At 41.1% G+C, this 27,927-nt stretch overlaps 2 protein-coding genes and 1 pseudogene across 9 annotated transcripts in view; all 3 read right to left on the reverse strand.

Annotated features, from left to right (window-relative positions):
- SLC35E3 (solute carrier family 35 member E3) overlaps positions 1-21,176 on the reverse strand; it is a 31,306-nt gene extending 10,130 nt beyond the window's left edge. For 3 of the 5 annotated variants that reach the window (XM_073788404.1, XM_073788406.1, XM_073788405.1), the window contains exons 1-3: positions 20,562-21,176; positions 19,625-19,735; positions 15,557-15,715 (exon numbers count right to left, since the gene is read on the reverse strand). In XM_073788404.1, the coding sequence (XP_073644505.1) occupies positions 15,557-15,715; positions 19,625-19,735; positions 20,562-20,963 (672 nt within the window). In that variant the 5' untranslated portion in view covers positions 20,964-21,176. Of the gene's footprint in view, positions 1-4,311; positions 6,755-11,611; positions 11,695-15,556; positions 15,716-19,624; positions 19,736-20,561 lie in introns of those variants that run through there. The other 2 variants (XM_004319486.4, XM_033866338.2) reach the window with 2 other exon arrangements.
- Positions 21,177-21,541: 365 nt separating this feature from the next.
- LOC101321510 (NPC intracellular cholesterol transporter 2 pseudogene) lies at positions 21,542-23,261 on the reverse strand (annotated as a pseudogene).
- A 749-nt stretch (positions 23,262-24,010) lies between these two features.
- Positions 24,011-27,927, reverse strand: part of NUP107 (nucleoporin 107) — a 45,357-nt gene continuing 41,440 nt past the window's right edge. For all 4 annotated transcript variants that reach the window (XM_019918572.3, XM_019918571.3, XM_019918573.3 and 1 more), the window contains 2 exons: positions 24,945-25,112; positions 24,011-24,576 (listed from right to left, as the gene is read on the reverse strand). In XM_019918572.3, the coding sequence (XP_019774131.2) occupies positions 24,469-24,576; positions 24,945-25,112 (276 nt within the window). In that variant the 3' untranslated portion in view covers positions 24,011-24,468. The remainder of the gene's footprint in view (positions 24,577-24,944; positions 25,113-27,927) is intronic.

Below are 27,927 nucleotides of genomic sequence, written 5' to 3' on the forward strand. Positions count from 1 at the left end.
CTCCAGTCCCAAGGTTAGTCTTGCTTCCAAACTCCAGGCAGAGAAAAACCTGGAGAGTCTGCTCATTCCTGTGGTAAACTGCAGTTCTGGATATCCCAGGAGATCTCAACAGACTAGCTGATTTCGAGCCTCCCATCTCTTGGGTTAAGGCCCACCCATCACTCTCCTGCACGGAACTGCTGTCTCTAATTTTAAACTGAGAAAACAGGAATTGAGAAAACAGGAAACTGACTTTTTGCAGGGAGTGTAAGAACAAACAGGAAAAAAATGAAGACATTTGGTTGATACAGACCGTTTGATTTTAAAAGGGAAAATAATCTCATGTAGGTAACAAAAAAATTCAAAATTTAGAAGTGAATATGAATCTAAAACTGCTCTTAAAAAATAAAGTCCTATTTATTTATTAAAAAAATTTTTTTTGACCGTGCTGTGTGGTAATTGTGGTATTGGTATTTCCTAACCAAATACCTATTCCCGTTTTTGTTCCCTGACCAGGGATCGAACCCGTGTCCCCTGCAGTGGAAGCATGGAGTCCTAACCACTAGACTGCCAGGGAATTCCGATAAAGTTCTTTTTAAAAAAGGCGTAGTCCTGGTTGGTTAAATAAATATGCAGGCTTGTTCTTGTGGTATACCTAGTATTTATGAGATATTTTTAGTTAAATAGAAAAATGTGAATTACTATGCTTTGGGCGATGTGCTGTTTGCCAAATTAAAAACAGTATAGCAAAAAACATCCTCCAAATACCCATAAATAATCAGTTGAATTGGCAATAATTCACCTCCTAGTGATTTCATGTGAAGTGTAAAGCAGACTGGATAAATCAAATGAAACCATGTCTTCTAATACAACAAATATGAAAATTAATGTTTTGCATAGACTTTTAAAAAACAATATATGAGTAATGAAGTGCATATGAACAAGAAAACAGTTCACATAAGGACCAAACAAAACCTTTCTCATTAATTTAATCTAATATGCTCTCAATGTAAGTGAATGAGAAATTACAATTCTAATCTGAAAAAGCAGAATCAGGGGATTTTGAAGATGGAGGGTCCCTTGGAAATCACTTGGATCCAAACCCTCATTTTATAAATGAACAAACTGAGACCTAAGAGGCAAGGGAGTTGCCCAAAGCCAAAGGCCACCCGGGTCAAAAAGGCAGAGTCTGGACTGGAAGCCACGATCCTGATGTCTAAGCCAGCCCTGCTCCCAAACAGACTGGCCTTTCTCTTGGCAGGCTTCTTTCTGTTAACCTCAGCAGTGACAGAGACAAGAAAATGCGTAACTAATCACCCGTTAGTGGGCTTGCAAGATTGTTTTTTTCAAAGTATGCTGGTGGTTCGCAAAAGTTAACTGTTGATTTTATTAATAGCAACCCACATTTCAAGTATATTCAGGAGCCAAAAACAAAACTCCTTTTCAGAGTAAAAGATCATCACTGTTACAGAAGTATGTGCACTTCCTCCAGGGTTACGCAGGGATATTTGGTGCTTTACAATTTTAATCCTATAATAATAAATTAGCATTATGAAAAAAGTCGTAGACTCACACACAAAAAGCCCCCATTCATGTCAAGCAACATTCAATATTGCTTGAAATATTGCAGTTCTGCAATAGCAACAGAATTGTCTATACCCTGGGATCCATTTCCTTAACTCTCACACACTGACCACTCAGCTTTCTCCAACCCACTTTTTGCCTCCATCACGCCACTGAAACAGCCTTACTAAGGTCCACAGTAAACTGTCAATAAATACAGTGGTTATTTTTCTGTGCATGTCTACCCTGACCTCTCAACAAAACTGTCACCTTTGGCCATCCTCTCTCCCATTATATCATCATCCTTGTTTTCCTCCTACCTCTTTGACTCTTCCTTTTCAGTTTCCTTTGCAGAATTACCTACCACTGCCAGTAAATGCTGGAGTTCCTGAAGGCTCAGTTGTAGACTTTTTGCATTATACTGTCTTCCTAGGTAAGCTCATCCTGGTCTATGCTTTCGTCCTCATCAGGCATACTCCAGTAACTACCCGTTTATCTCCACTGCAACCAAAACTCTCCTGTCCCCAAGAAGACATACAGATGGCTAATAGGCACATGAAAAGATGTTCAATATTGCTAATTATTAGAGAGACGCAAATCAAAACAACAATGAGATATCACCTCACACCTGTCAGAATAACCATCATTGAAAAGTCTACAAATAACAAGTATTGGTGAGGGTGTGAAGAAAAGGGAACACTTGTGCACTGTTGATGGGACTGTAAGTTGGTGCAGCCATTATAGAAAACAGTATGGTTCCTCAAAAAACTAAAAATAGAACTCCCATAGGATCCAGCAATTCCACGCCTGGGTACATATCCAGAAAAAAATGAAAACTCTAATTTGAAAAGATCCACAAATCCCAATGTTCATAGTAGTACTATTTACAGTAGCCAAGATATGGAAGCAACCTAAGTGTCCATCAACAGATGAATGGATAAAGATGTGGTGCGTGTGTGTACACACACACACACACACACACACACACACAAACACACACACACAGAGACATACAGAAAATGGAATATTACTCAGCCATAAAAAAGAATGAAATTCTGCCATTTGTAGCAATGTGGATGGACCTAGAGAATATTATGCTTAGTGAAATAAGTCAGAAAAAAAAAGAATGTATATAGCAAAACAGAAACAGACTCACGGATATAGAAAACAAACTAGTGTTTACCAGTGGGGAGAGGGAAGCGGGGAGGAGCTCCTTAGGGGTATGGGATTAAAAGAAAGAAACTACTATGTATAAAATAGACAAGCAACAAGGGTATATTGTATAGCACAGGGAATTATAGCTATAACCTTGTAATAACTTTTAATGGAATATAATCTGTAAAAATACTGAATCACCAAGCTGTAAACCTGAAACTAATATTGTAAATCAACTATACCTCAATTAAAAAGAAAACACTCCTGACTTCTAGACTTGTGTATTTGATTACTTGATTAATAATTGGATTTCTCAAAGATGCCTCAAAATCGAGATGGCTACGTAGGAACTCGGGCTCCACCCTCCCCACCCCAACCGTCTTCTCACGTTTCCTACCTGAGAGTGGCACCATCCTCTATCGAGCTGCCCAAATCAAACACGTGTGATTCTTGACTTCATCCCCTCCCATGCCCTCCATTTCCAATCCATCTCAAGTCTACTTGATCCCGTCTACTAAATCCTGTTGATCTACCCGCTTCGTCATCTCACCACCACCCCTTCAAGCTATCACGTCTCCTAGCATCTCTCTGGTTCTCTTCCAACTGTTTCAAAACAAACGGGTCGACCGTGATGACGTTCAGAACACTCTCTTCTTGCTCTTACTGGATGCCTAGCAATGTCTACAAGGTATTCTATGGTCCGAGCCTGGCCTTCCTTTCCAGTCTCGTGTCATACCACATCTCTCCTTCCCTAAATGTAGCCGCTATGCTCCATCCTTTTTGCAGTTCTTTAAACTCATCATAAACTTCTCCAACCAATGGGCCTTTGTATGTGCTATTCCCTTTTATCAGAATGCAATCCCCCTCTTTGCTTAGCTAACTTCTATATGCCCATCAGATTTCAGTTGAGTTGTTCTTTCCTCGTGGACGCCTTTGCTGACAGCCAATCCTAGGCCAGATTCTTTTGTTACATGCTCCAGAGAACCACGTTCCTTTTACTATTTGAGTTTGTACTAATAAACTCACATTTTAATTTAATTAATGTCTATCTTTTCTGCTAGACCAATGTTTCTTAAGATCACAGGGGACACAGGAGTGTCTTTGCACAGTGTCTAGCACAGTATTTGGCACAAAATATATGTTCAATAAAACTTGTTGAATGAATGAAATGATCATTGTATTCCTGATGTTAGCAAGTATAATCCAGTTCAAGTTTGGAAACAGAAATGCAAAACAGAATCTATCTAATAAATCTGGTCTTCATTCGTTTAATCAGACTTTCTCCTTTGGCCATTCTGCATATTCATTCACCCAACAACTACTCACCGATGGGGTCAATGTGGAGTGTCGATTAGTGCTGTCGCTTTTAAGTAGATTTTTTTAGAAAAGATGACCACTGATTTGAAACTAGCAAGATTTAAAAAGTATTTTTAAAAATGCAACAGGAAAAAGCTTGCTTCATTTCATAGAAAAAGATTTCTCCTTTATGTTATTTTAAAAGGGAGATGAGGATTTTGTTTCATTAGATGCTGCATATTTGGGGGCTGGACAGGCCACTGTTACCCCTGCATATACACAGATGCCATCCTTCTTCTGCCGGTCCTAACATGCGACTTGAAAGTAAAAACATCAGGTTCTCTTTATTTATAACAGATAACAGCTGAAGTCCAGTCATCGAACATACAATAAAAAACAAATGCAGTTACATCCGTAACAAAAGGACAGCCAGCATGCTTTCTTCCATAGCACTGCATTTCTGGTTTGTCTCTATGGTTGGTCCTTATGGTCTGGTACATTTTTCCCCCAGGAATTTCCTTTTCAATGGGAAGATGGTCTTCAGGGCAAAAACTGTTTATCAGACTCTAGTTCCAGGAGTACATATTTTATTCACTTATAAATACGTACCCTCCCATGCTGTCTTGTTCCAACCTTCCTTGCATTCTTATTGACATCAGTCATTTACTATAACTCTCCCCCAACATTTATTATAAATCCCCTCCCCAAGTTGTATTTACAGTTAAGAAGAATTTGTACATGGCACAACTCGACTCAGCTGTTAGTGCACAGAAGTCGCATAATCCTCTGAAATACTTTTCTCCAGCTTTGGGGAAATAATTATATGTTAATTTAAACATACACAGAGAACATTTCTTAGACAAACATAACTCCTGAGGTCCATCTGGCAAGACAATCTGCTTTGTATTTCTTAGCACAATAAAATGTATCTTTGGAAACAGAGAAGAACCAAATGTATTTAAAACAAAAACAGAAAACCACACATAAAAATCACACAACAGATTGACTGATACATTGAAATTCTGTCAAAATAAGATTTTCAGTGAGGCTTTTCACTTCAAACAGGCCAGGAAAAAAATAATCCTAAACGGCATATTTTATACACGTGGCTCTTTGTCCTCCTAAGTGTTGTGTTCTCACCTGAAGTTTCTAAACAATGTTTAGAAAAAGAATTATTTATTACAAGAGGGATTACCTGTTTCAGTCAATTTATGGTGAGAGGTTATCAACAACTGCTTTGAATTCTCAAATGTCAAAAGTTGGAAGGCAGAAGTAGATTTTGCAATTAAATAGGTGGCACAATTATTTCCTTAAGTATCATGTATTCCCCCCATAACATTTTTTTTAATTATCCCTTTAAAAAACTCATGGAACTCGTTAAATATTGACTGTTTCTCTACTTCTCTCTCAAATCTTTCCTCGTATCTTCATCAAGCTTCTGCTTAGTCTTTGAGTACATTTGCCTTGACTTGCTGCTCAAGGATTTTCCTCAGCCCCCTTAGAAAGGCTGACATAGTTCACTCCAAATGCTTCAGTGCCAAAGAAAGCTCCGCGGATGCCTCACACGTGGCGGGTAGGGAATGACAAGGTAGTCTTAAGAAATTACCAACACGAAATGCTCAGAGGCCAGAAGAACAGTCACCAGGATAAGAAGAAACCTGCTCAATTCCTCCCGTAGTCCTTTCTTTGAGCCATTTAAACATGGAGCTATTTTGTTTTCTAACTTCATGTATAGTTTCTAGAGTCCACCGAGAGCTCAAAACAAGAAAATACCTACAGAAACTGTAGTTTTTTTGATAACATCTAACTTCTTACATCAATTTGCTACTAGAGAAATGGTACTTTTAGAACCGGATTTTGGCTTATGGTCCCCTTTACTACACTTTGCTTTCTAGAAATGTTATTTCATATCTATAAATGAAAAAAGCAGGAAGTTATACTAAAACAACGAAAATATCAATAGAAATGCTAGCTTTAAATTCTGACTTGAATACTTTGGCCTAAATTATAACTGGGCTCACATTGGGGACCACCTAAGAGCAAGTAGGGGAGTCCTACGTGCCCTTCCTTAAAAACCACTACACGTTTGTAGTACAGTGATCTGAATTCCTTTGTCACCATTACAGAACTTTAATTTCATGTACTTCATTTGATATAACCAAACATTCTGTGTACTTCACAGAATCATCTTTGAAAGGAAGCATGAGCCATGTTTTAGAGAATTACGTTTTTTAAAAAAGGTACTGTAAAAGAGAAAGTCATATTTATTTTATTTTTACTTAAAATTTTTTAAAATTTTTGGCTGTGCCACACGGCTTGTGTGATCTTAGTTCCCTGACCAGGGATCAAACCTGCACCCTTGGCAGTGGAAGCATGGAGTCCCAACCACTGGACCACCAGGTAAGTCCCAAGAAAGTCATATTTATGAATAAAATTTCCTTTGCTTAACTTCTTTCAAACCATCATTTAATGTATTTTGCAATATAATTTTTGTTTCATCTTTGAAAGTAACTTGCACACTTAATACTTTTTTTTTTATCTTCAGGCGACTTTCTTTTCTCTATGAAAACCTAATTAAGGACGTTGCATCAATTTACTCTTACTTCCTTCCTGTTCACTGAGTTTAATATGGGTATAGGCAAGAATGCCAAATAGTGTACATAACATGCCAAGACCCTGATTAATGGACAATGGATCCTTAAATAAAACATATCCCCCAAATAAAGTAATGCAGAACTTGAAGTGTCCAAACATGTTATAGCTGAGGTTTTTGGATAAGGATAAAAAAGAACAAGCCAGGTGTTATATTCACACAAACACACACACACACACACACACACCCCACGAAGCAAAAGCTTCCTGTGCCTGGAGAGAAGTGCACGAAACGCAGACTAAACGGCGGCCCCACCCCTGCCCCCATCGCCCCGCCTCCCACCCCATCTAAAGAACAGGAACTTCAGTGAAGTGCTGGCTTGATCCTAGCTTCTTCAGGTAGGTTTTAGCAAGTAATCAGTGACAGGAGACTGCCTCAACTCTCCTTGTTGACCTCTGCAAAGAAGAGAAAAGGGGCTGCAGTACAAGGGTGGGGAAGGGATTCAGAACAAGGTACAGAGAAGGTCGAGAAGGTCTTTTGTAGAGCAATTTGTGATGCTGTTTCATGGCACCATTTCTAAACTTCCCTTGGCAAATAAGGTGAGACGTGAAAGGTGCCAGATGGCTGACACAAGGTCAACACAGCCAGCGCGCTTAAGTTTAAGAGGGAATCGGGGACAGGGGATGGAACACCACTGAGCACCAATACATGCCAGGCACTACGCCAGGTGCATATATAACACCATTTTATTTAAGCATCACATTTCCCTCCACTGTGGTATCACTCCTCCCATCGACAACTGTAGAGGCTTGAAGATTTTAAGTAACTTAGATCACAGAGTTAGTAAGCAGCACAGCCAGAGGCCAAACATAGATGGGTCTATTTAACTCCAAAGTCCATGTTTGAGATGAGCAGACTGCCAGTAACTTGCTGCTGGATTAGGGTGTTTCCAAATCACTGTTCATTTAAAAGACAAACTAAAGACACACAAATGGCTCCTTTATAAATTATTCTCTTCCTGTATTTTAAATAGTTTTTTATATATGGATTAGTACTTTATTATTTTTCAGACGTCTGACATGTACCCATCTACTCTTCCCAAACACAGTACTAGGAAGAGCTACCACTCTGTACCTCAGCATCATCGTGAGGATTAACTAAGCTAATATACGCGAGGCTTTGAGCACCCAGGAAGCACCCTATGGGTCAGCTGTCAACAGCAGCACTTGCGCATAATAAACACCTGCCAGGTGCTGGACACATTCTCTCAAGCACTCACCCAACTCTGTAGGTACCACAACCCCCGTTTCATAAGTGATATGAGTGAGGCCCGAGATCTACAAGTCTCGCAGGCCCACAGGCAGCGGCGGGGCTGGGCTGGCACACCTGGACCTGTCCGATCAAAGCCCAGGCTCCCTCCTCTGTTCTGAGCCCAACTAAGCAGCTTGGAAGTTGCTTCCGAGCAGGAGAGCACGGGCTGAGTCACCAGGGTACCTGTGCTGGCCCGACCCAAGAAGGGTAATTTTCCTGCGGGATGGAGGACCTTCCCGAGGACGTTAATTATAACCATAATAAAGCAGGCTTCATTTTCAATTACGAGTGAACCGGCTCCCGCACTTCAGCATTTCCTTACTCCTCAGCCTCGCTTTGAAGTGCTCATGATCTGTTAACAATATTTACATGAGAGGAAAGGCAAATTTAAAGAAATGCTTCAGTGAATCCTTTTGTAAATTAGAAAAATAACACAGAACAAAACAGGTGCAATCTATACCCGACATCTCCAATTCCTCTCTCTAATTCTCCACTCTGCTCCGGTCAGCTTCCACCTGGACACGCTGAAGTTCTCGTCAAAACCTCCACCTCAACACACCCCTTCCTCCATCCCTTTCCAGCATTCCTCAAGCTTGACCTGTCAGCGGCCTTGGGCACAGCTGACTCCTCTTCCTCCTCACTTGGCTTCTACACCCTGTCCTCCTTCCTTCCACCTTGATCACTCCTTCTCTGCCCCTTCTGCCTGGCTCCTGTCATCTCTCCAAACTCTAAACACCAAGGTGACCCAGGACTCGGTCTTTGGGCACCTCTTTTTCTTCCACTTGTTTGCTTGGTAATCTCAGCCAGGCTCACTGCTTCAAACCACATCTACACACTACTGACTCTCTCCGGAATACCTCCAACAGAGACCTCGACCTTGAACTCAGATTCTTTTTACCCAAAACTGAGCACTTGGTCTTCCTCCCCACCCCCAAGCCTCCTGGGGGCTGTCCTATTTCAGTCCATGGCAACTCCACCCTGCCAGGTGCTCAGGCCCAAACCGGGTGGCAACCATCTTTCCTCTCTCATTCTCCACATCCAGTCTGCCAATAAAACCTGCTGGCTCTACTTGAACATATATCCAGAACCCAATCACTTCTCGCTATATCCACTGCGACTGTCCTGGTACCAAACCGCCATGGCTTCCTGATGGTTTCTCTTCTTCTCTTGCCACTTTCAGTACAGTGGTTTTCCCAACCAGGGGTGATTTTGTCACCTGGGCAAGGTCTGGACACAGTTTTGGTTTTCATAATTGGGGAAAGGGATGCTACTGGCGTCTAGTGGGTAGAGGCCAGAGATGCTGCTAAACATGCTCCAGTGGACGGGACAGGCCTGTCCACTGGACCAAAAAGGCCAATAGCACTGAAGTTGAAAAGTCCCCCCCACCCCGGGTCTGTTCTCAACACAGTAGCCCAGAAGGATCCTATCAGAACAGACAGAAAATCATGGCATTTCTCTGCTCAAAACTCCAACGCCGTCCCCTCTCACTTGGTGTAGGAGTCCTCGTGTGAAAGTTCTGCTCAGTCAGGCCCCCTGTTACTCTTCAGGGACAAAGAACCCATCCTTTGTTCTTCCCGCTCCAGCCACACAGGCTTCTTGTTCCTTCCAGCCTCTCACCTGCTGTCCCCTCTGCCTGGAACGCTACCCACCCTGCTCTGCACAGAGCAACCTCACTTCCTTCAGGTCTTTCCTCAAAAGTACCCGTCTTGCTGAGGCCTTCCCAACTACCCTCCGTAAAACTGCAACCCTGTCCCCAACATTTCACATCCCCTTTCCTGCTTAACCTTTTTCTCCTTATCACTTAACACAATCTAGCCCTGTATATGCCCATTTCTTATTTTTCTTGTTTATAGCCTGTCTTCCTCCCCAGAATTTAAGCCTGTGAGAGCAAAGGTTTTTGTCTCTTCGGTTCACTACTATATCTCCAGTGCCTGACAGACAGCAGATATTCAGTATGTGAATATTTATTAAGTCAAAGAACAGTTTATAGGGGGCATTCAATAAGTATTTGTTGACTGAATGAATGGATGCTCTTAATCAGGGCGCATACTTGGATGCCTTGACCCAGCAGCATGGTGCATAAATCCTGGGGCTAGACTACCTGGGCTCAAATCTGGACACCACACTTCTCAGCTGGGTAACTCCAAGTAAGTTATGCAACCTCTCTGTGCCTCTATTTCCTCTTCTGTAGAATAAAATGATAGAATTTATCTCTTCGAGCTGCTGTAAAAACTAAATGCTTAATACACACAAGATGTTTGGAACAGTGCCTGACACAAAATAAACATTTATTAAGTGTTGTTTATTTTTTAATTTTTAAAAAATATTTATTGGGCTTCCCTGGTGGTGCAGTGGTTAAGAATCCGCCTGCCAATGCAGGGGACATGGGTTCGAGCCCTGGTCTGGGAATATCCCACATGCCGCAGAGCAACTAAGCCCATGCGCCACAACTACTGAGCCTGCGCTCTAGAGTCCGTGAGCCACAACTACTGAGCCCACGTGCCACAACTAATGAAGCCCGCACGCCTAGAGCCCGTGCTCCGCAACAAGAGAAGCCATCGCAATGAGAGGCCTGGGCACTGCAAGGAAGAGGAGCCCCCGCTCGCCGCAACTGGAAAAAAGAAAGCCCGTGTACAGCAACAAAGACCCAACGCAGCCAAAAATAACTAACTAAATAAATGAATTTTTTTTTTTTTTTGCACAGGCTCCGGACGCACAGGCTCAGCGGCCATGGCTCATGGGCCCAGCCGCTCCACGGCATGTGGGATCTTCCCAGACAGGGGCACAAACCCATGTCCCCTGCATTGGCAGGCGGACTCTCAACCACTGCGCCACCAGGGAAGCCCTAAATAAATAAATTTTTTTTAAATTATTTATTTATTTGGTTGCGCCGGCTCCTTAGTTGCGGCATGTGGGCTCCTTAGTTGTGGCATGCAAACTCTTAGTTGTGGCATGTGGGACCTAGTTCCTGGACCAAGGATGGAACCCGGGCCCCCTGCATCGGGAGCAGAGTCATAACCAATGCGCCACCAGGGGAGTCCCCAGGTATTGTTTTTTAAAAAAAATTATCATTATTATCACTGTTATTTACTGATAGTGAGCAAATATGCTGCTTTTTTACTTTGTTGACATCTCGGTGTTCACTCATTAAAAGCAAAATGTTAAAAATGGGCAGTTGAGTTTGATTCAGACATTCAAGTCATGACTCCACTTCCTGATTTGAAGTAACATTGAGAAAAGCAGGCACACCCGTAGCGAGACAAGTACAAAAACAAGCTCAAAAGTCAGAGCAACTGGTCTGAAATTATTTTCTGTTATTTGGATTAACCACACCTTTACTTTATTATTATCGAACTATCGAGAACTGAAAAGTGATGGAAAACATAAGTATCCACCCCATTATTCAGTCAACAAATATTTATTTAACCCCACTATGCACAAGGAATGGTGCTCTATGTTAATTCTGATAAGGGAAAAGGTCACCTATTCCTTAAAGAAAATTCAAAAGCATTTATCATACAGAAAGCTAACCCATTTCCCCAGTTCACAGTTCTTTAAATTTCCACAGACTCTAGTAAGAGACTAAAAATAACTCATTCTACTCAGTTTAGGCCATGCAATAGAAAGTGTGAGACTCAAATAAGGAAATCAATGTGACAGAGTTTTGGAGAATATAAAAGACTACACATTTGTAAGTTGTTAGGAAAAGGATACGTGACTGGTGAAGTGTTCCCAATGATCCAATAAATCGATAAGTTCACCATGAAAGCTATTACTCCAGAGAGCAGGACCATCAGCTACAAATAAACCAGAAGAATCATTAATGCAAAGCAGCTGCAATCATTGCAATCATCAAGTGAAAACACACTTCATCAGGCACTTCTATCAACCATTAAAAACAAGATTTTTAAAAAGAGAGAATCAAGTTGGGAGACAGCAAGAACTGAGGGTTAAAGAGCAGAATGAGTAGTATTCACAAATGTAATTCTGTCTACAAAATGCAATGGGAAATTCTCCACCAATATCCTGCCTCTGAATGTAAATCTCCAGATTCATTTTTCTTATCTATCCAAAGAAAGATTATTTTGTAATAATTTCTTATTATAAAAGTAATATATATTCATTACAGAAAAACCAGACAATAAAGATGAGCAAGAATATAAAGAATTCTTTTTTTCCTTCTAGTTTTATTGAGATATAATTGACATACAGCACTGCGTAAGTTTAAGGTGTACAGCATCATGATTTAATTTACACACATTATGAAATGATTACCACAGCAAGTTTAGAGAACATCCATCATCTCATGTGAATCCAAAATTAAATAATAGAAAAATAAATAGAAAAAAAGATTTTTTCCTTGTGAAGAGAACTCATAAGGAATTCTTTAAATCTCAACCACTCACCACTATTAATACGTTGGTATATATCCTTCCAGATCTTTTTTCCATTGAATTGTTTATATTTATTCTTATTTAAATTCAATCAGTAGGCATTCATCAGGTATCTATAAAACTAGGCCAGGCCTTGTAAGGAACACAGTGGGTTCCTGCCCTCAAAGATCTTAGAAACTGCTTGAGCACATGATAAAAATCTTGATAATCATAGCTTATACTGATATAGTACTTATTACGCACCAAGAATTGTTCTAAATATTTTACATATATTAACTCATTTAATCATTGCAAACAGCCATGAGGGAGTAAAATATCTTCCCTTTTTACAGACAAGAAAAACAGAGCACAGAGAGGTAAAGCAACTTGCCTAAGACACACAGCCAGTAAGAAGGGCCAAGGTACTGGAGTCCCTGCTCCTAACCTGCTCTGCCATGCTACCTCTTAACCACATGAAAGAGAGAGTGCAATACAAGATGAACAGCTCAGGCAAGAAAAGAAAATGAGTCCTGAGGTCTACCTCGTTAATAGGCAAACAGACGATAGGTTCTGTAGGACGCTAGACAGGAGATGTCCTTCTTGGCTGCGATAGCAAGAACAGTCTTTGGATTTCAAATGCATGTTTTGATTAGAGAAAGAAATAACAGGGGCAGGAAACAGTATGGGTCAAAGCATGGAGGCGTGAAAGCCCAGGTGTGTGCATGGGATGGCGAGTTAACCGACTTGGCTGAGGCGGGGAACCAAAGCAGCTGTACCACTGTAGACACACACAACATTCTGTCCACACGTATCCCACAATCTCATTGTAAAAGTTACAAAAACATTTTCTATTTCTGAAATAAGAGAATCTAGAGAAAATGTTAGTTACAATTTGAATTAGTAAGAAGTTTAAATTCCAAAGAAAATGTCATATTTGAAGATTCTTTCTGTCCCATGTGGGTTTTCTGTTTTTAAACCAGTGCAGTCAGAAGCCCAGGCCAATTGGATTTGCAGCCTATTTAGGTAGAAATAGTAACACCTTACTTGTTTTACAACAGTGAGTTCCATTAAATTTTCAACTAAGAGAAACTTGCTCCTTAAAGATTTTAAAAACTGTTTCTAGAAATGTGTCCTTGTTAATTTTATTGAGTTCACAGAATGTCACATGCCTATTTCTTGATGACCTGGGACATCATTAAACACACAATTACATGCTCTACTTTGAGGCAATGATGCCCTCTAGGGACAAGAAGGAATGCAGGTGACTTTCCCTTATTCAATGGCCTCAGACTGGCTATGTTCTTGTTTCTTTGACCTTTTTTATGGCCTTTCTGCTGAGGTCCTCATTTTCAAATCTGTCAGAGGGCCAGTCACATAAAGCCTCTCCCCTCCTAGTCTAAGGTGCTCAAGCTGCAGTGGTTGATAGGCAAGATGACCAAGATGGGTAACTTTTGTAAAAGTAAGAGGAGATATTACCTGAGAGATGGTCCACTGATTTCTACCTTGGGAAAAAAGCGCAAATGCTAAAGTATATGAATTCGAAACAACTATCATTCTGCTCACAGGCAGCCTCGCAGGGTGGTTAAGAATGTGGACTTTGGATCTGGAATGCATGGATTCAAAGTCTGGCTCTGCTGTGGACCTTGAGTCAGTTACTTAACGCTTTGTCTCTCAGTTCCCTCATCAGTAAACACCTAATAAAGTTGTTATGAGGATCAAATAAGTTAATATTTGCAAAGAGCTTAGAATAGTGCCTGGAGCAGAGTAAGGGCTATGCAAGGTTGATAAATCAACACCACCAGCAAAAAAGATGTTCCCACTGACTGTGTTAAAAGTATGGGAAGCAGGAGTTCCTTTCCTAAATAGGGGGATTATACTTTCTAACTTTATTAAAAAAATGTCCCCAAAGTACAGGTCCCTTTGATCTGGCAATTCCACTCTAGGACTCTATCCCATAGAATAAAAAGTACCAGTTCATGAGGACACATGTACAAGGATGTTTACTGTAATACTGTTCATAGTGGTTAAGAACTGGAACTATTATACAAGTACTGAAAGAATGATTTGAAGGGATTTTCATGGGACATTGTTAAGTGAGAAAAGCAAGATACAGAAAATCATGTGTAATATGATCCCACTTCTGTAAAAAAACCAATGTGCAATTTATGTGTACATACGTGCATGTGTGCCTATGTATGTTGTATGTGTTTACATGTGGGTATGCACAGCACGGAGAAAAACATGGAAGAACAAACACTAGAATGTTAACATGACTTATTTCAAGGGACAGGGGTGAGGTAATGGGATGTTGATGTGTGTATGGGTAGGAGGGCTGAGGAAAAGGAATCCATGATAAAAGCTGCATATATAGGGAATTCCCTGGCAGTCCAGTGGTTAGGACTCCACGCTTCCACTGCAGGGGGCACGGGTTCGATACCTGGTAGGGGAACTAGCATCCCACATGCCATGCGGCGCAGCCACAAAAAAACCTCCCAAAGGGCTTCCCTGGTGGCGCAGTGGTTGAGAGTTCGCCTGCCGATGCAGGGGACACGGGTTCGTGCCCCGGTCCAGGAAGATCCCACATGCCGCAGAGCGGCTGGGCCCGTGGGCCATGGCCGCTAAGCCTGCGCGTCCGGAGCCTGTGCTCCGCAACGGGAGAGGCCACAACAGTGAAAGGCCCGTGTACCGAAAAAAAAAAAAAAAAAAAAACCTCCCCAAAACCCAGCATATATAATACGGTTACATACATATGAAACTAAACATACACACACATGCGTGTGTCTGTGTATATGAAAGAGATCCATGAAATGATCATCACCAAAATGGTAAAGGTGTTTATCTTAGTGTGGCAGGATTTGGGGAGACCTTCACTTTATAATTTTATGTATGTTCAAAAATGCATACAATGAGCATGTACTACTCATACTATTACAAGAAAATCAACAAAGTTATATTTTCATTATTTAAGAAACAAAAAAAATGCCCAAAGTATTGGTGGGCAATAGCCTGGCAGGCTCAGCACAGTAACCAGACATCAGAAGACCTGAATTCTAGTCCTGGTTTGGCCACTGACTGGCAATTTAACCCTAAGCAAGTCCCTCAATCTTTCTGTGCCTCAGTTTCTTCATCTAATGAATAACCCTTACCTTGCCTCCCTTGAAGGGTGATTATAAAGACTAAATATGAGAATGGATCTGAGCTAGTGCTCTGAAAACTAAAAATTGCATTAATAATGGAGAAATTATTATTATCTTGTTTCTTAGACACCAAAACAATTATAACTCACCAAAGCAGAGACTGACCAGGGACCAAATATTCCTCCTTCTGCGAACACCGGCTCAAAGAAGGGCACGGCGACCAGCAACATGGCAGATGACATCGGGGCCTGGTAGTACAGCAGCTGCATCGAGTTTACTTGCAATTCATGCTGTTTGGCTCCTACCCACTGAAAATTAGGAGAGAGAACGAGTTAGGCAGAAAAAAACAGCATCACTCAACAAACAAAAGATGCAACTCTAGCCACAAACGTGGGAATGTGAGGCAGGGCGGGGGGAAGAGGAAATGCCTAATGAGTCTATAAGATTTCAAAGATCAATAATATATATGTATATTATATTAAGCTCCCTGGATGAAAGGAGCTTTATAAATTCAATGTCTGATAATCTATTTTCTTCTCAATTATAAAGGAGAAAAAAAATCCTCTCTTCCCTCCTGATCCGAGTAGATGGGGAAAGTCAATGCATACCGGGGCCCACAGGCATCAGCGATCTTGGGAAAATTAGGCAGGAATGGAAATTTCTAAGCAGGATAATATTTATAAGCAGGATAAGCAGGAATACAGATGCAGTGTCAGACTTCATTTCTTTCTAAAAATGGCCCCCAAAACGAAGACTGGGGGGCAGGGCGGACTCTAATTACAGATTGACAGAAACCTCAGTTATCCCAGGTGGCTGCCAATATGTGTGGCTAAAAAGGTATGTGAGGTCTTTTCATTCACTTCAGAAAACCCAATCGATGGTAGAAGGAACTTTCCTCTTTATGGCTGACGTTTTGGTGGGTAATCCCACACCTATACTCCTCAATAAACTAGATAATCACAAACTTTAAAAGACTATCCTTCGGTAGAACCAACACCCCAAAGCCTCAAATCCCATCAGTTCTCAAAATGCTTCACAAATATAACTGAAAAGGAGGCTTTAAAGAAAGCTTGATAGGACTGTCTGAATAAGATCTGGCAGGAACAGCCAGGCTTTTGAATAACTGCTCCTACATAATCCTCTTTCCTGTAGGTCCGGGTATCCTGTTACATAAACTCTAAGTCTATAGAAATTCACCAAGACAAAAATAGAAGAGCGAGAAATCTGAAGCATACTCCTGTCAGCCTTAATGAGAGTCTGCTGTGAACATGAAGGACAGAGAATTGATTCTTTTGCTTGGGACACCGCAGCAAGCAAAAATGAATGCAGAGGGGATGTGCACAGCCCTGTGTTGGGCAGCCTCTCTGGGCAGCTGTGTGTCTCTGACACAGGACAGACAGCCTGGAATGGTGGTGACTCTCAGGCCACCACCTGCCCTCACTGCCGTGCAGCCTGGCTTCTGCCCACCAACCCTCTCGTGAAACTGCTCCCCAAAAGGGCACCTTCACCTCCAGTGGCCACATCGAAGGACTGCCCTGGGTCCCCTTCCGGCCGCAGCCCTCTGCAGAACCTGCAGATTTCTCTAGGAAGAACTTGACTGCTGGTTCGCGCTGCTTCCTCGCTCACCTGTTCCTTCACTGACTACCTGTAAGGGAGATGTCTGGCTTTCCTCTTTTATCTCCCTCACTGATCTTTTACTATCCGCTGACATCTACAGCTCTGACCTCCTTCCCTGAGCATCCTTTAAGTCCCACCTTCAACAAACAGCTAACTAGCCATCTTCAGTTATATCACCTGAAGGAGCTTGTTTACGATTAAGCGGATTAATTCCTTCTCCAAATTAGCTCCTCCTGTGTTGGTCCGATAATTAATGATATAATCTCCTCCAAGGATCAGACTCCTTATTTTCCTCATTCTCACATCCAGTCAGGTCCTACTAATTCTTTCTCCAAAAGGTCTCTGAAGTCTATTCTTTCCTTTCCACGTCCAGTACCACTGTCCTTGTTCAGGCCCTTCCTGTCTTCCCCTTAAACCATGGAGCACTTCCTGACTGCTCTGCCTGTCACCCTGTCGTCCCTCTTATTCATCCTTCACTGCCACCAGAATGAAGTTTCTAAAACACAGGGAGTGATCAAGTCACTGCCCATCTGAACTCCTCTCCTGGTACCTGCAGGATAAAGGGCACACTTCCTCAGCATAACACTCAAAACTCTGCCATCTGGTCTCACCCACCCCTCAGCCTTGTCTTTCCACCACGCAACTACAGTCCAGTCCCACCAAACAAATCAAGTTCTCCAAAAATGCTCTGTACCTTCACACATCACTGCAAAGAAAGACCTCTGCTCTATTTCTTTGCTAAGCGAATTCCTGAGCATTCTTCAATTTAAATTGTTAACCTTCCCATAAAATCTTACCTCACTACCGCCCTTGTGCAGAACTACCCCTTCTTCCCTGGTGCTCCTCAGAACTTTCCTCATACTCTGAGCTATACCACTTGTTATCAGCTGTCTCCATGTGTTTCTGCAATGCTGGATTATAGCTGCCCTTTATCTTTGTATCAAGGTTGAGCATAAAGCAGAAGAAATGTCTTTTGAATGAATGAAGGAGTCAACCATCTTTCTACCACTAAAACTAATAGTTGGTCACTCATCTCTTAATTCCTTTTAATGCCCTAGCAGTATAAGAAGAAATAACTTAGGAATTATACCAGGTTACAATGGGAAAATACAACTTTCCTTAAAATGAATTTTGGGAGGGAATACACCTATTCTGTACCAGTACTTTTACCATTTACTGATAATCAAAAACTCTGCCCATGACTTAGTCTATAATCATTCCTTGGTCAATCTCATTTCAGATATCCACCTGAGAGATACAGAATCCTTTGATTCCACCCTATAGCAATTTTGAAACTTGTGTGAACAAAAACGGTCATATTGGCATGGGCAGTGAGTACTCTGAATTGAAGTGATGTGTAAGGAATACAAGAAATTCTAACGTTCAACAAATGAAATTTCTTGCTATATCTAATAAATAATCCATACTGGGTCAAAAATAAAGTCCATTTAACAAAAAAGAGAAATAGGAATGTTCACTGACTGTATCTAATTAAAAAATTTAACTTTAAACTCACTGAAGTATGCCCAAATGCAATTTTCTTAAAGCACAAACCTGAGCTTCCTCTGATTTCTCTCTGCAGTAAAAGACAGAATATCTTGAGGCCAAGTGACAAGATTGAGCAGGTGCCCCACCCTCTCATGTCACTGCTCTCTTTCATTTAAACTGCTTCTCTGCCACTAAGAAATGTTTTCAACCCCAGAATTTTCACATAACAATGTTTCTGAAATGACCAGTACTAGAAAATTTAAGATGCTAAAGCTGTATTATTAAACTCCTAACATTCATAACAAGAATGCCTTAGTTTATAACCAGTGGACGTTTGTGAAAAAAGTAAAACTGGTCACACATTTTGGCTCTGATTCCCCATACGCAGGCACTGGAAACCACAATTTCCAGTCCAAGGTTTTCAGTACAGAGAAAACACTGTTTCACTGTACCCTTCGTCATTCACTATTCTTTCCTCCAATATATAAGAAACAAACAAAAATACTTGTTGAGATTTTATGGTAATGAAGTAAGTGAATCCATGAACAAATGTCAAATAAATGGCTGTTACAGGCAAGTCACTGCGCTAGTGCAAGAAGTGAAATACCCATTGCTATAAAATATTGACGGAGAAAAATGATTAGAATATATGAGCTGTAACAGCAGCATATCTTCTGAGGCAAAGATTTACAAATCTCAAATTTTCCTTTCCTGTTCAAATTTTTGCACCTGTACTCACTCCTTCACAGTAATGTCATAATTAAAGAGTAAATGGTAAATACAACCAATGGACTCAATCCTCAAGTAAAAAGTCTTACTATTCATTTTGTAAAGATATCCCAGAAAATAATATACCATCACCCCAAACTCAGACTGTTAAGCATGGGTAATATACACTTACAAACAGGTAGGGAGGTACTTGGTGAGCATCATACACCCAAGTTTCTCTGTCTCCTTTCTTCTCTTCACCTTGAGTCAGACAATTTATGCAATTACGCTTTCTTCCCAACAGTCTATTGTCTCTATACTGTATTGTCTAAACCTTGGGGCACAGCTTCAAAATTTATGAAATCTGCTAAAAAGGGCACATAAAGAAAAAAAAAATTACCAACCACTTGATAAAGGGATGTAACTAAAACACCAAGAGCAGCAAACACCGTTCCAAGGAAATTAAACTTCACATCGTAATAAGAATTTAGGATTACACCTACAGTTATAGGAATCTGTAAAGAAAAAGAGGTAAACGTTGTTCAGATTAAATTTATGAGACATAAAATTAGTATTCCTTTCACAGTGTCTTGAAAGGTTAATCATAAAAACATCATTAGGAAACAATGAACCTTTATAAATATTTTTTCCATTTGAATAAAAACGGACTGATAATCCTATTTCTTCAAAATGAAATATGATAATTCTATATTTACGCTCACATTTAATTCTATTTAAAGTAAAATTCTGGGTAAAATGAGTCGATGCATTGCACTTTGCAAGAAAATACCACATGCGTGCATATAGTAGTAAATGGACCCCAAAACCAGTGTCTAAACAATATATAAATATATAACAAAAGCATTAAGATTTTAAATGCTGTAAGTTATGAAATGCTAAAATTATTTTAGTCTTATTTAAAGACGCTGAAGCCTCTGCAGTATGTCGCCGCAAACATATCCTGAGACTTAACATTTTACGTTTATCATAAACGTTTTTCAGTTTGAGCTTTTGCACTTAATCCCATACAGATTTGCATCACCCAACACAGCTTTCTTTTCTTACCGATCATAGCATTTAAGGATTTCCATCAAACAGTAGTTATTAAAACTCACACAAGCACACTCTACCGGGCTAAAAGCCCAACAGAGCGCCAAGATGGCTTTTTTTCACCTTCCCCAAATAAGCCTGAAGTTCACTTGCTCACAAAGGACTCGAGTGGATTTCCAGATCACGGGAAAGAGCGTGGTGCAAGGTTAACCATTCAAATTTCCCAGGGAGAAAGACTGTCCAGGAGGTGGGTTGTTAAGAGGTGCGCCTCGCCCAGCTGAAGCTACTCACCAGCGTGAGCTGTATTTTGGTGGAGAAGGTTTTCTTATAGCAGAAGGTCTGGATGACTATGATCACCGGCGTGGTCATGGCCTTGGCCAGCTGATAGGTGCCTATGGTGTTGTTCTGCAGAGATAAGTTGGTGAAGACCACGAAGCCACAGAAGCTGAGGGCCAGGAGGAGAAGCTTGGAAGGCGGCAGACTTTTGGGGGCAAACATGTCCAGTTTCTGGCAGACGTACAAGCCCAGCCAAGTTACCACGAAGTGCACCAGGGTCAGGCTCATGTTGGGGAAGCCGTAGTGGACATAGATCCATTTGTTGAGGAACACGATGCAGATGGACACCAGTAGGTTGAGCAGGAGCCCGGCGGCGATGCGCCCTCTGCCTCGTACTCTATCGGCCAGCGCTGCCATGACCCCCGCGGAGCCGGGGCCCTTCACCCTCGGAAAGAGGCGCCCGGCCTACCTCCAGCTGCCCTTTGCCTCCTCCTCCGCCGCCGCGTCCTCGCAGCCCCTGGCTTTACGGTCCGGCCGGGGAGAGGCATGCAACCACTGGGTCCCTGGCAAGCTGCAGCCTCAGCGGATCACACATGCTCTGCCACCGCCCATTCAGCCGGCGACTACGCGGCAGCACGTCCCGCGCGCCCCGCCCCCTTCCGCCCTCGGCCACGTGACTCGGGGAGCCCGCGCTTCCGCCCTTGAACAGTTCAGGAAGCGGCCTCTACCTGCGCAGGCGCGTTGAGCTCTGGGTGCGGAGAGCTGCGTCCTTGGTCCACTATCTCCTGGGTTACCTAAACCTGGCTGCGCCAATCTGCGACCCCTTTCTTGTTTGGTATTTTCTGTGTCGGTTGAGTAGACTTGCTAGGTATTCTTGGTGCTGAGCAAATTTTAGCCCTCGCCAAACAGGGGAAAGCATTACTTCTTGAAACCATATTTTTAGACATTTTATTTTAAAAATTAAAACATAGAGAAGAGTAGACAGTATGATGAACCCTCATATACTCATCATGGTTAGTAAACTATTCAGATTTTTTTTTTTTTGAATCAATGTTTGGTTTTTCATCGTCCTAGAAGTGTCCATTTTACTTAGATGTTCTAATATACTTGGTCAGAGTTGTATATGGTATTCTACCATATTTTCAATTTATTTCATCTGTTGTCACATCACTTTACTTATTCTAAACATTATGCATTTGAGTGAAATTCCTGGGTTAAATGGTAGATTGTTGTTTATAATATTTGAAAAGGTCAATAATAAAATAGTTATCCACAAGAACAGAAATAGTCAAAACTTTCCCCAAAGATTGTACCATTTTACATTCCCCAGCAATATGTCCCAGTCACAGTTGCTCCACATCCTCCCAAACATTTGGTTGTTAGTCTTTGATTTTAGCCATTCTGATGGATGTATAGTGGTATCTCATGGTTTTAATTTGCATTCACCATTGACTTGAGCACTTTTCACAGGCACATGGTTAGGTGTGTCTTCAAGAATCATCTGTTGTACTATTTTGTCCACTCTTTAAATTTTTTTTGGCCTTTTTATTATTATTTTTTTTTGCTAATCAAGTGATGCATTTAATGAAAACCACCTAAGATAGTAAAGGAGACATGAGCTAACTGCAGAGAATTTCTGTTGTAGAATACTTCCCCTCCACTACCACGCTGGACACCACTGCAGAGCAAGTCATGGCCAGTGAAGCAGCGGAGCTGGATGTGAGGAAGCTCATTGGCCAGATGCACTGAACTCAACGAGGCACGTGGAGATGAGGAACTTGCAGATGTAATATCCCAGCTAGGTGGATGTGGTTTGGAACCCGTGCTTTGCTGCAAGGGCTAGTAACCCTAGGGCAAGTTATCCAATATCCCCCAAGCAGCCTCATTTGGATCATGTCTGGTTAGACCCTCCTTATTCCAAAAGCAAAAACCAAACCAAAACAAACAAACAACTCCCCCTGAAGACAAATCAATCCCTACAGTCTCACTTTCTCTTCCTTCCTTCAACCCTTTTACAAAGGATAATACAGGGGCGACAGTTCTGAGCTCTCAGGAAATAGGGTCTTAGATGCTTTTGGAGGTTGAGGCTAGAACGGCAGTCTAGAAATTCCTTTCATCTTATGGCACTGATTCAGTTTAGACTTGATCTCTCCTCCTCTCCCTCCACCCGTGCTCTCTCACCCCCCAGACGGACATATTGGCATCAAATAGCTCTAGCTTTCAATCTGTACTGGGATTTGCCAGCAGAAGAGACGTTGGTCGTTGTCATCCGTAAGTTCCCACTCCACCACCAGTTTTACAGAGGGGTATTCACTCTTCACAGGTAGTTTATTCAAGTAGCTATAGGTCTTGTCTTTTTCAATGGGGCAGCTGATTCCACTCTTACAACCGTCAAGCTCAGGAATAGGAAAGGGAATGGCGAAACCCATCACAATGCCACGCACCATGGCTTTGCTACTTTGAGACTGAGTGCTACTGGTGAACGTGACATTGACACTGTAAGACTGTCCTTTGTGCAGTTGGCAGGGCTGGGTGGAGTATGGATTCACATTCACCTCCTTTATAACTCCGACCCCAGAACCGCAGTCCTTGAAATGCACCGGCTTGGCCAGGGCAGAGGCGCTGAGTGCCAGGAACAGGAACGCGGCGCCCAAGAAACGCATCGCAGCTAAGACTGCAAGCTCAAGGAAAAAAGCATAAGAGTTCTTTATATATGCTGGACACGAGTTTTTTTAGTCAGTTATCCTTCTGCAAATATTTTCTCCCAGTCTGTGGCTTACTTATTTTCTTAATGTCTTTGAAGAGCAGAGTTTTATATTTTGATGGTCTAAGTAATCAATTTTTTCCTTTATGGTAATTGCTTTCTGTCTCTTGTATAGGAAATCTTTACCTACCCTTGGGTCCCAAAGATATTCTCTATTTTTCTTAAAGGTTTTATGGTTTCAGCATTAATATTCAGGTTTATAATCCATTTACATCATGTTTTCTCTTAGAGTCACATTCTCTCTTTTGGTCATCTCTCATTTATAAGTCCTACACTCTAGTCAATTCAACATAAATGCTGATTCATAAACATGCATTTACCATTTGTAGGCCTTGCTTATACTGATTTCCTAATCTGTAGTGCCCCACCCTTCTTGTGCTTGTATCTCTGTCTTTGCAAATTCAGTGCATTACCCAGACCCCAGCTCAAATGCTACTTCCTCAGAAACCTCTTAGCTGGAAATAGTTTCTCCCTGCTTGGATTACTTGTATTTTAAAATGGCATTTAAAAATATATTTATTGTATTTCCCCTACTGGAAGGGCTAGATGAGATCTGACTCACTGTGTATTCCCCAATTTATTCACTGCTTGCTGTGTGCCAGATACTATTCTAAGTCTGTACATGCTCCAACTTATTTTAGAGCAGGTTTGCTGAATGAGAGTTAATAAACTAGAAACGTCATCAAAATAAAGAAAATAGCATAATATTATTTTAGAAAACATTCTTGCTATGTTCATCTAATTAACTGTAATATTTTAAAAACACCATATTTTATGATGAGGACTTATATACCTGGCTTAAACATGTATCTACTTTCCATCCTCTTTAAGATTTCAGAGTACTTATGATCACAGGGAAAAAGGATAACAGGAAATTTAATTTCTTATTACATAATAGAGGGACGTTCCTGGAATTCATATGAACAGAAAATTTTAGTTTTTATATAGTTTTATTAATAAACACAGGGAATTATATAATACCTTAAATTTTCAAAGTGTCACCATAATATTCTTAAAAGTACAAAATTAAATGCCTAAATTTCATAAACATTTTCCCCATAAGGCAAAAGAAAAAACCCAGTAATTACAAATATATATATTTTACAGAAAAACTTCCATTTATCATGGAAATTATTGAGATTACAAACAGCAGACGAATTATGACTGAATTTCATATCCTAATGGATCAAGTCCCTGGTCTAGGAGCATTAGAGAGGATTCTCTTAACTTCTGTAGCAATTTCCTTAGTTCTTCCTTAGAAAACACCTGATTTTTAAAAAAGAGAAAAATGTTAAGAATGAGAACAAAAAAGAGTGTGAATTTACAGTCACCTAATCAACCTGATTAGCTTAATGCAAGAAGAAATTCCTCTTTAAGGTTTATGTAGCCAGAGGCCAGTATATTAGGATAGCCCAGGACTTCAAAGCTACTTCTCTGGACCAGTCTATATACTTCAAACTGCTTAGAAATGTATACATATTTTGGATAAAAAAGCACAAACATTAAAACTGGATCCCTACTTTAAGAAAGTCTAAGAACATCTAAAGAATATAAACACATCTCACAAACCTAAATATTATTACAGAGGTTATCAAATCACTAAAATTTAAAAGTGCAAATGCTCTAGAACTTACCAGATACAGCTTGTGGCGCTCAGAGGATACCATATCCGCTAACTGCAGGCATTCCTGATACTGACCGGTACTATGCAATATGGTGTGAAGCAGAAAACACAACATTGGCAGACAAAGCTTTCTCAGTAAAACCATTTGATATGTTCTTTCATGGTCTTCCTCAGCATCCTACAGACAGACATCAAGTAGTCATTCTAACAACTTTAAGCTAAATACCCTTACAAAAAAGTCAATGAATCAAACCAAAAAGCAACAGGTAAAAGCTAAAGTGTTTCTGTAAAGCTTATCATGCTAACTAAAAATAAAACAAGGCAGGGTTTCTATCATGGTATCTTCAGAGGAGTCAGAAGTCTGAAAATGAAAACAGAATGCTTCTGAATTTGTACTTACTATGTTTTAAATAAAAACATGCATAAAAGGTAAAACAGAGACTAGAGCAAAAATCAGAACAGAAAATAATAACCATTGCCCTGGATATATACAGAAGGAAACACAGATACCAGGAGGACTGAGAGGGCTCTTCATACCACCAGCAGTGATTCCTGCTGGGAAGAAGCATCAGGATGAGGGGAGAGGTGCACAGGGAGGACAACTTCATTGCACATATTTTGTTTCTTTAAAGAGAGAATGAATTTATGATGTCTTTGTATAATTTATTAAAAATAGAAAAATTAAAAGAATCTGGGGGGCTTCCCTGGTGGTGCAGTGGTTGAGAGTCCGCCTGCCGATGCAGGGGGCACAGGTTCGTGCCCCGGTCCGGGAAGATGCCACGTGCCGCGGAGCGGCTGGGCCCGTGAGCCATGGCCGCTGAGCCTGCGCGTCCGGAGCCTGTTGCTCCGCAACGGGAGAGGCCAAAACAGTGAGAGGCCCGCGTACCGCAAAAAAAAAAAAAAAAAAAAAAAAAAAAAAAAAAAAAAAAGAATCTTAAGATTTGCATGGGACAGAACTAACAGATACATGAGGATAACACTGTAGAGAAAACAGTGAGCATTTCTTTATAAGTATACAGGGGTCTTTCTAAAAATTTTTTTGGTACTAAGAGTGCAGAAAAAAGAACAGACTTTTTTTTTTTTTTTTTTTTTTTTGCGGTACGCGGGCCTCTCACTGTTGTGGTCTCTCCCATTGTGCAGCACAGCCTCCGGACGCGCAGGCTCAGCGGCCATGGCTCACGGGCCCAGCCGCTCCGCGGCAAGTGGGATCTTCCTGGACCGGGGCACGAACCCGTGTCCCCTGCATCGGGAGGCGGACGCTCAACCACTGCGCCACCAGGGAAGCCCGAGAACAGACCTTTCATGCCCACTACATTTTCTTATAAAAAATTGAAAACTAAAATAATTAAAATAAAAAGGTACCCAACCACAATAAAATTTCTGAAATAATCTTAAAAATTAGGAGGAAATCCATAGGACTCATAGTGTAAAACAAAACAGAAAACAGGACAAGCAAAAATACCAACTGGTCCTTTGAAAAGCCTAATAAGACACCTAATTAATTAAAAATTTTTTCCTTATGACAATATTAATCACTAAAAATCTCTTCATGTGAGAGACTATAATATTAAATTGCTAAAACATTTTCAAAGGTAGATGTAAGTGGAGGTGTGAAGCAACAGAATGTAATCCGGAAATTATACCAAGGAATAATTGTACTAAATCTGACATAGGTCAGGTTTCCACACATATGAAAAATTAGTGTCAACCTTTTTGTCCTGTTTTGAGATATAGATACATAGAAGCAAATATTAAAACGCATGCTTTGTATGTTCTTAGCTTTAAAAGGGAAAGCACCTTCATTTATTTTCTCAAATAGGAACTTACTACCTTTGGAGGTGGATTTAAAACACCTCAAGGTCTTACTCATAATTCATATTAGTGAATCCTACTAGGGGCCTAGTAAGAATAAGAAGACTGCTTCTTTCTGGGTCACTCCATTTGTGCTCCAATGTACTCTTTCCCCCTATGCTAAAGAAGCAAAGTACCCCTGGCCCCTAGACTCCTTTCCACCTGCTTACTGATAACCTCGTTTCATAGGATGGATTCTGGCACCTGCCTCTCCGAAATCCTGTTGCTGCCAAATATCAGGGTGTGATCTCTTCTGCTGACTATAGGCGATTTCCATACCAGTCGGTTGGCTGCTATCAACCATCAACCAACCAGAATCATGCCTGATGGGCCCAGCAATTTGCCACAAGGAAAAGGGAATAAATTGCTCTGCTACAACCTATGATATTTTTCTCATCTGAATAAAAAATCCTGTAAATTTGAAAAATTTGAAAAATTCTGTAAATATATAAAACAGAAAGATTCTTTCCATCAGGGACATGTAGTGCTTTATATGTGAGAAAAGCTCATTAACTGATATGTGTTGATGTGTTTATGTACATATATGTGCATATATGCATATGTACTATTTAGGATAGGGGGTTTGGGGGTGGGGCAGGGTCTCTAAAGAGAGATGACGCTGGAGCAGACTGCTGAAGGAAGGAAGCCATCCATGCAGATATCTGGGGGAAAAGAGCACTCTAGGCAGAAGAACAGCAAAGAGGCCAGAAGGCTAGAGCAAAGTGAGGGGAGAGCAGTAGGATACAAGACTGGGGAGGCAGTCAGGGCCAGCGGATGTGTGATCTTGTAGGTCAAGAAAAGAACTCTGGGTTTTATTCAAAGTGTACCGAGAAGCCATCAGAAGGGTCTGAGTAGGAGAGTCATACCTCTTTGATTTTAAAAGGATTACTAGCTGATCTCTATGAGGAAGGGACTGCGTAAGGAAGAGTGGAAGCAAGGGAAAGACAGTTGAGGCTTCAACTAGAATGTGGTTGAGGCAGAGGTGGCGAAAAGTAGGTAAAGATGAGCTGCCTCCTCCATTCCCCCTGCCATCCCTGTGTGCCACCAGCCTCCAACACGAATGGGCCCGTTCTGCAGTTATGTAAAAAGTGAGGTACAGATGTAAGAGTCAGCATACAAGGCCAGGGCTTTGTTGAACAGCT

Source organism: Tursiops truncatus, chromosome 11 (genome assembly GCF_011762595.2).
Source record: "Tursiops truncatus isolate mTurTru1 chromosome 11, mTurTru1.mat.Y, whole genome shotgun sequence".
In the NCBI taxonomy this organism is placed as follows: Eukaryota; Metazoa; Chordata; class Mammalia; order Artiodactyla; family Delphinidae; genus Tursiops; species Tursiops truncatus.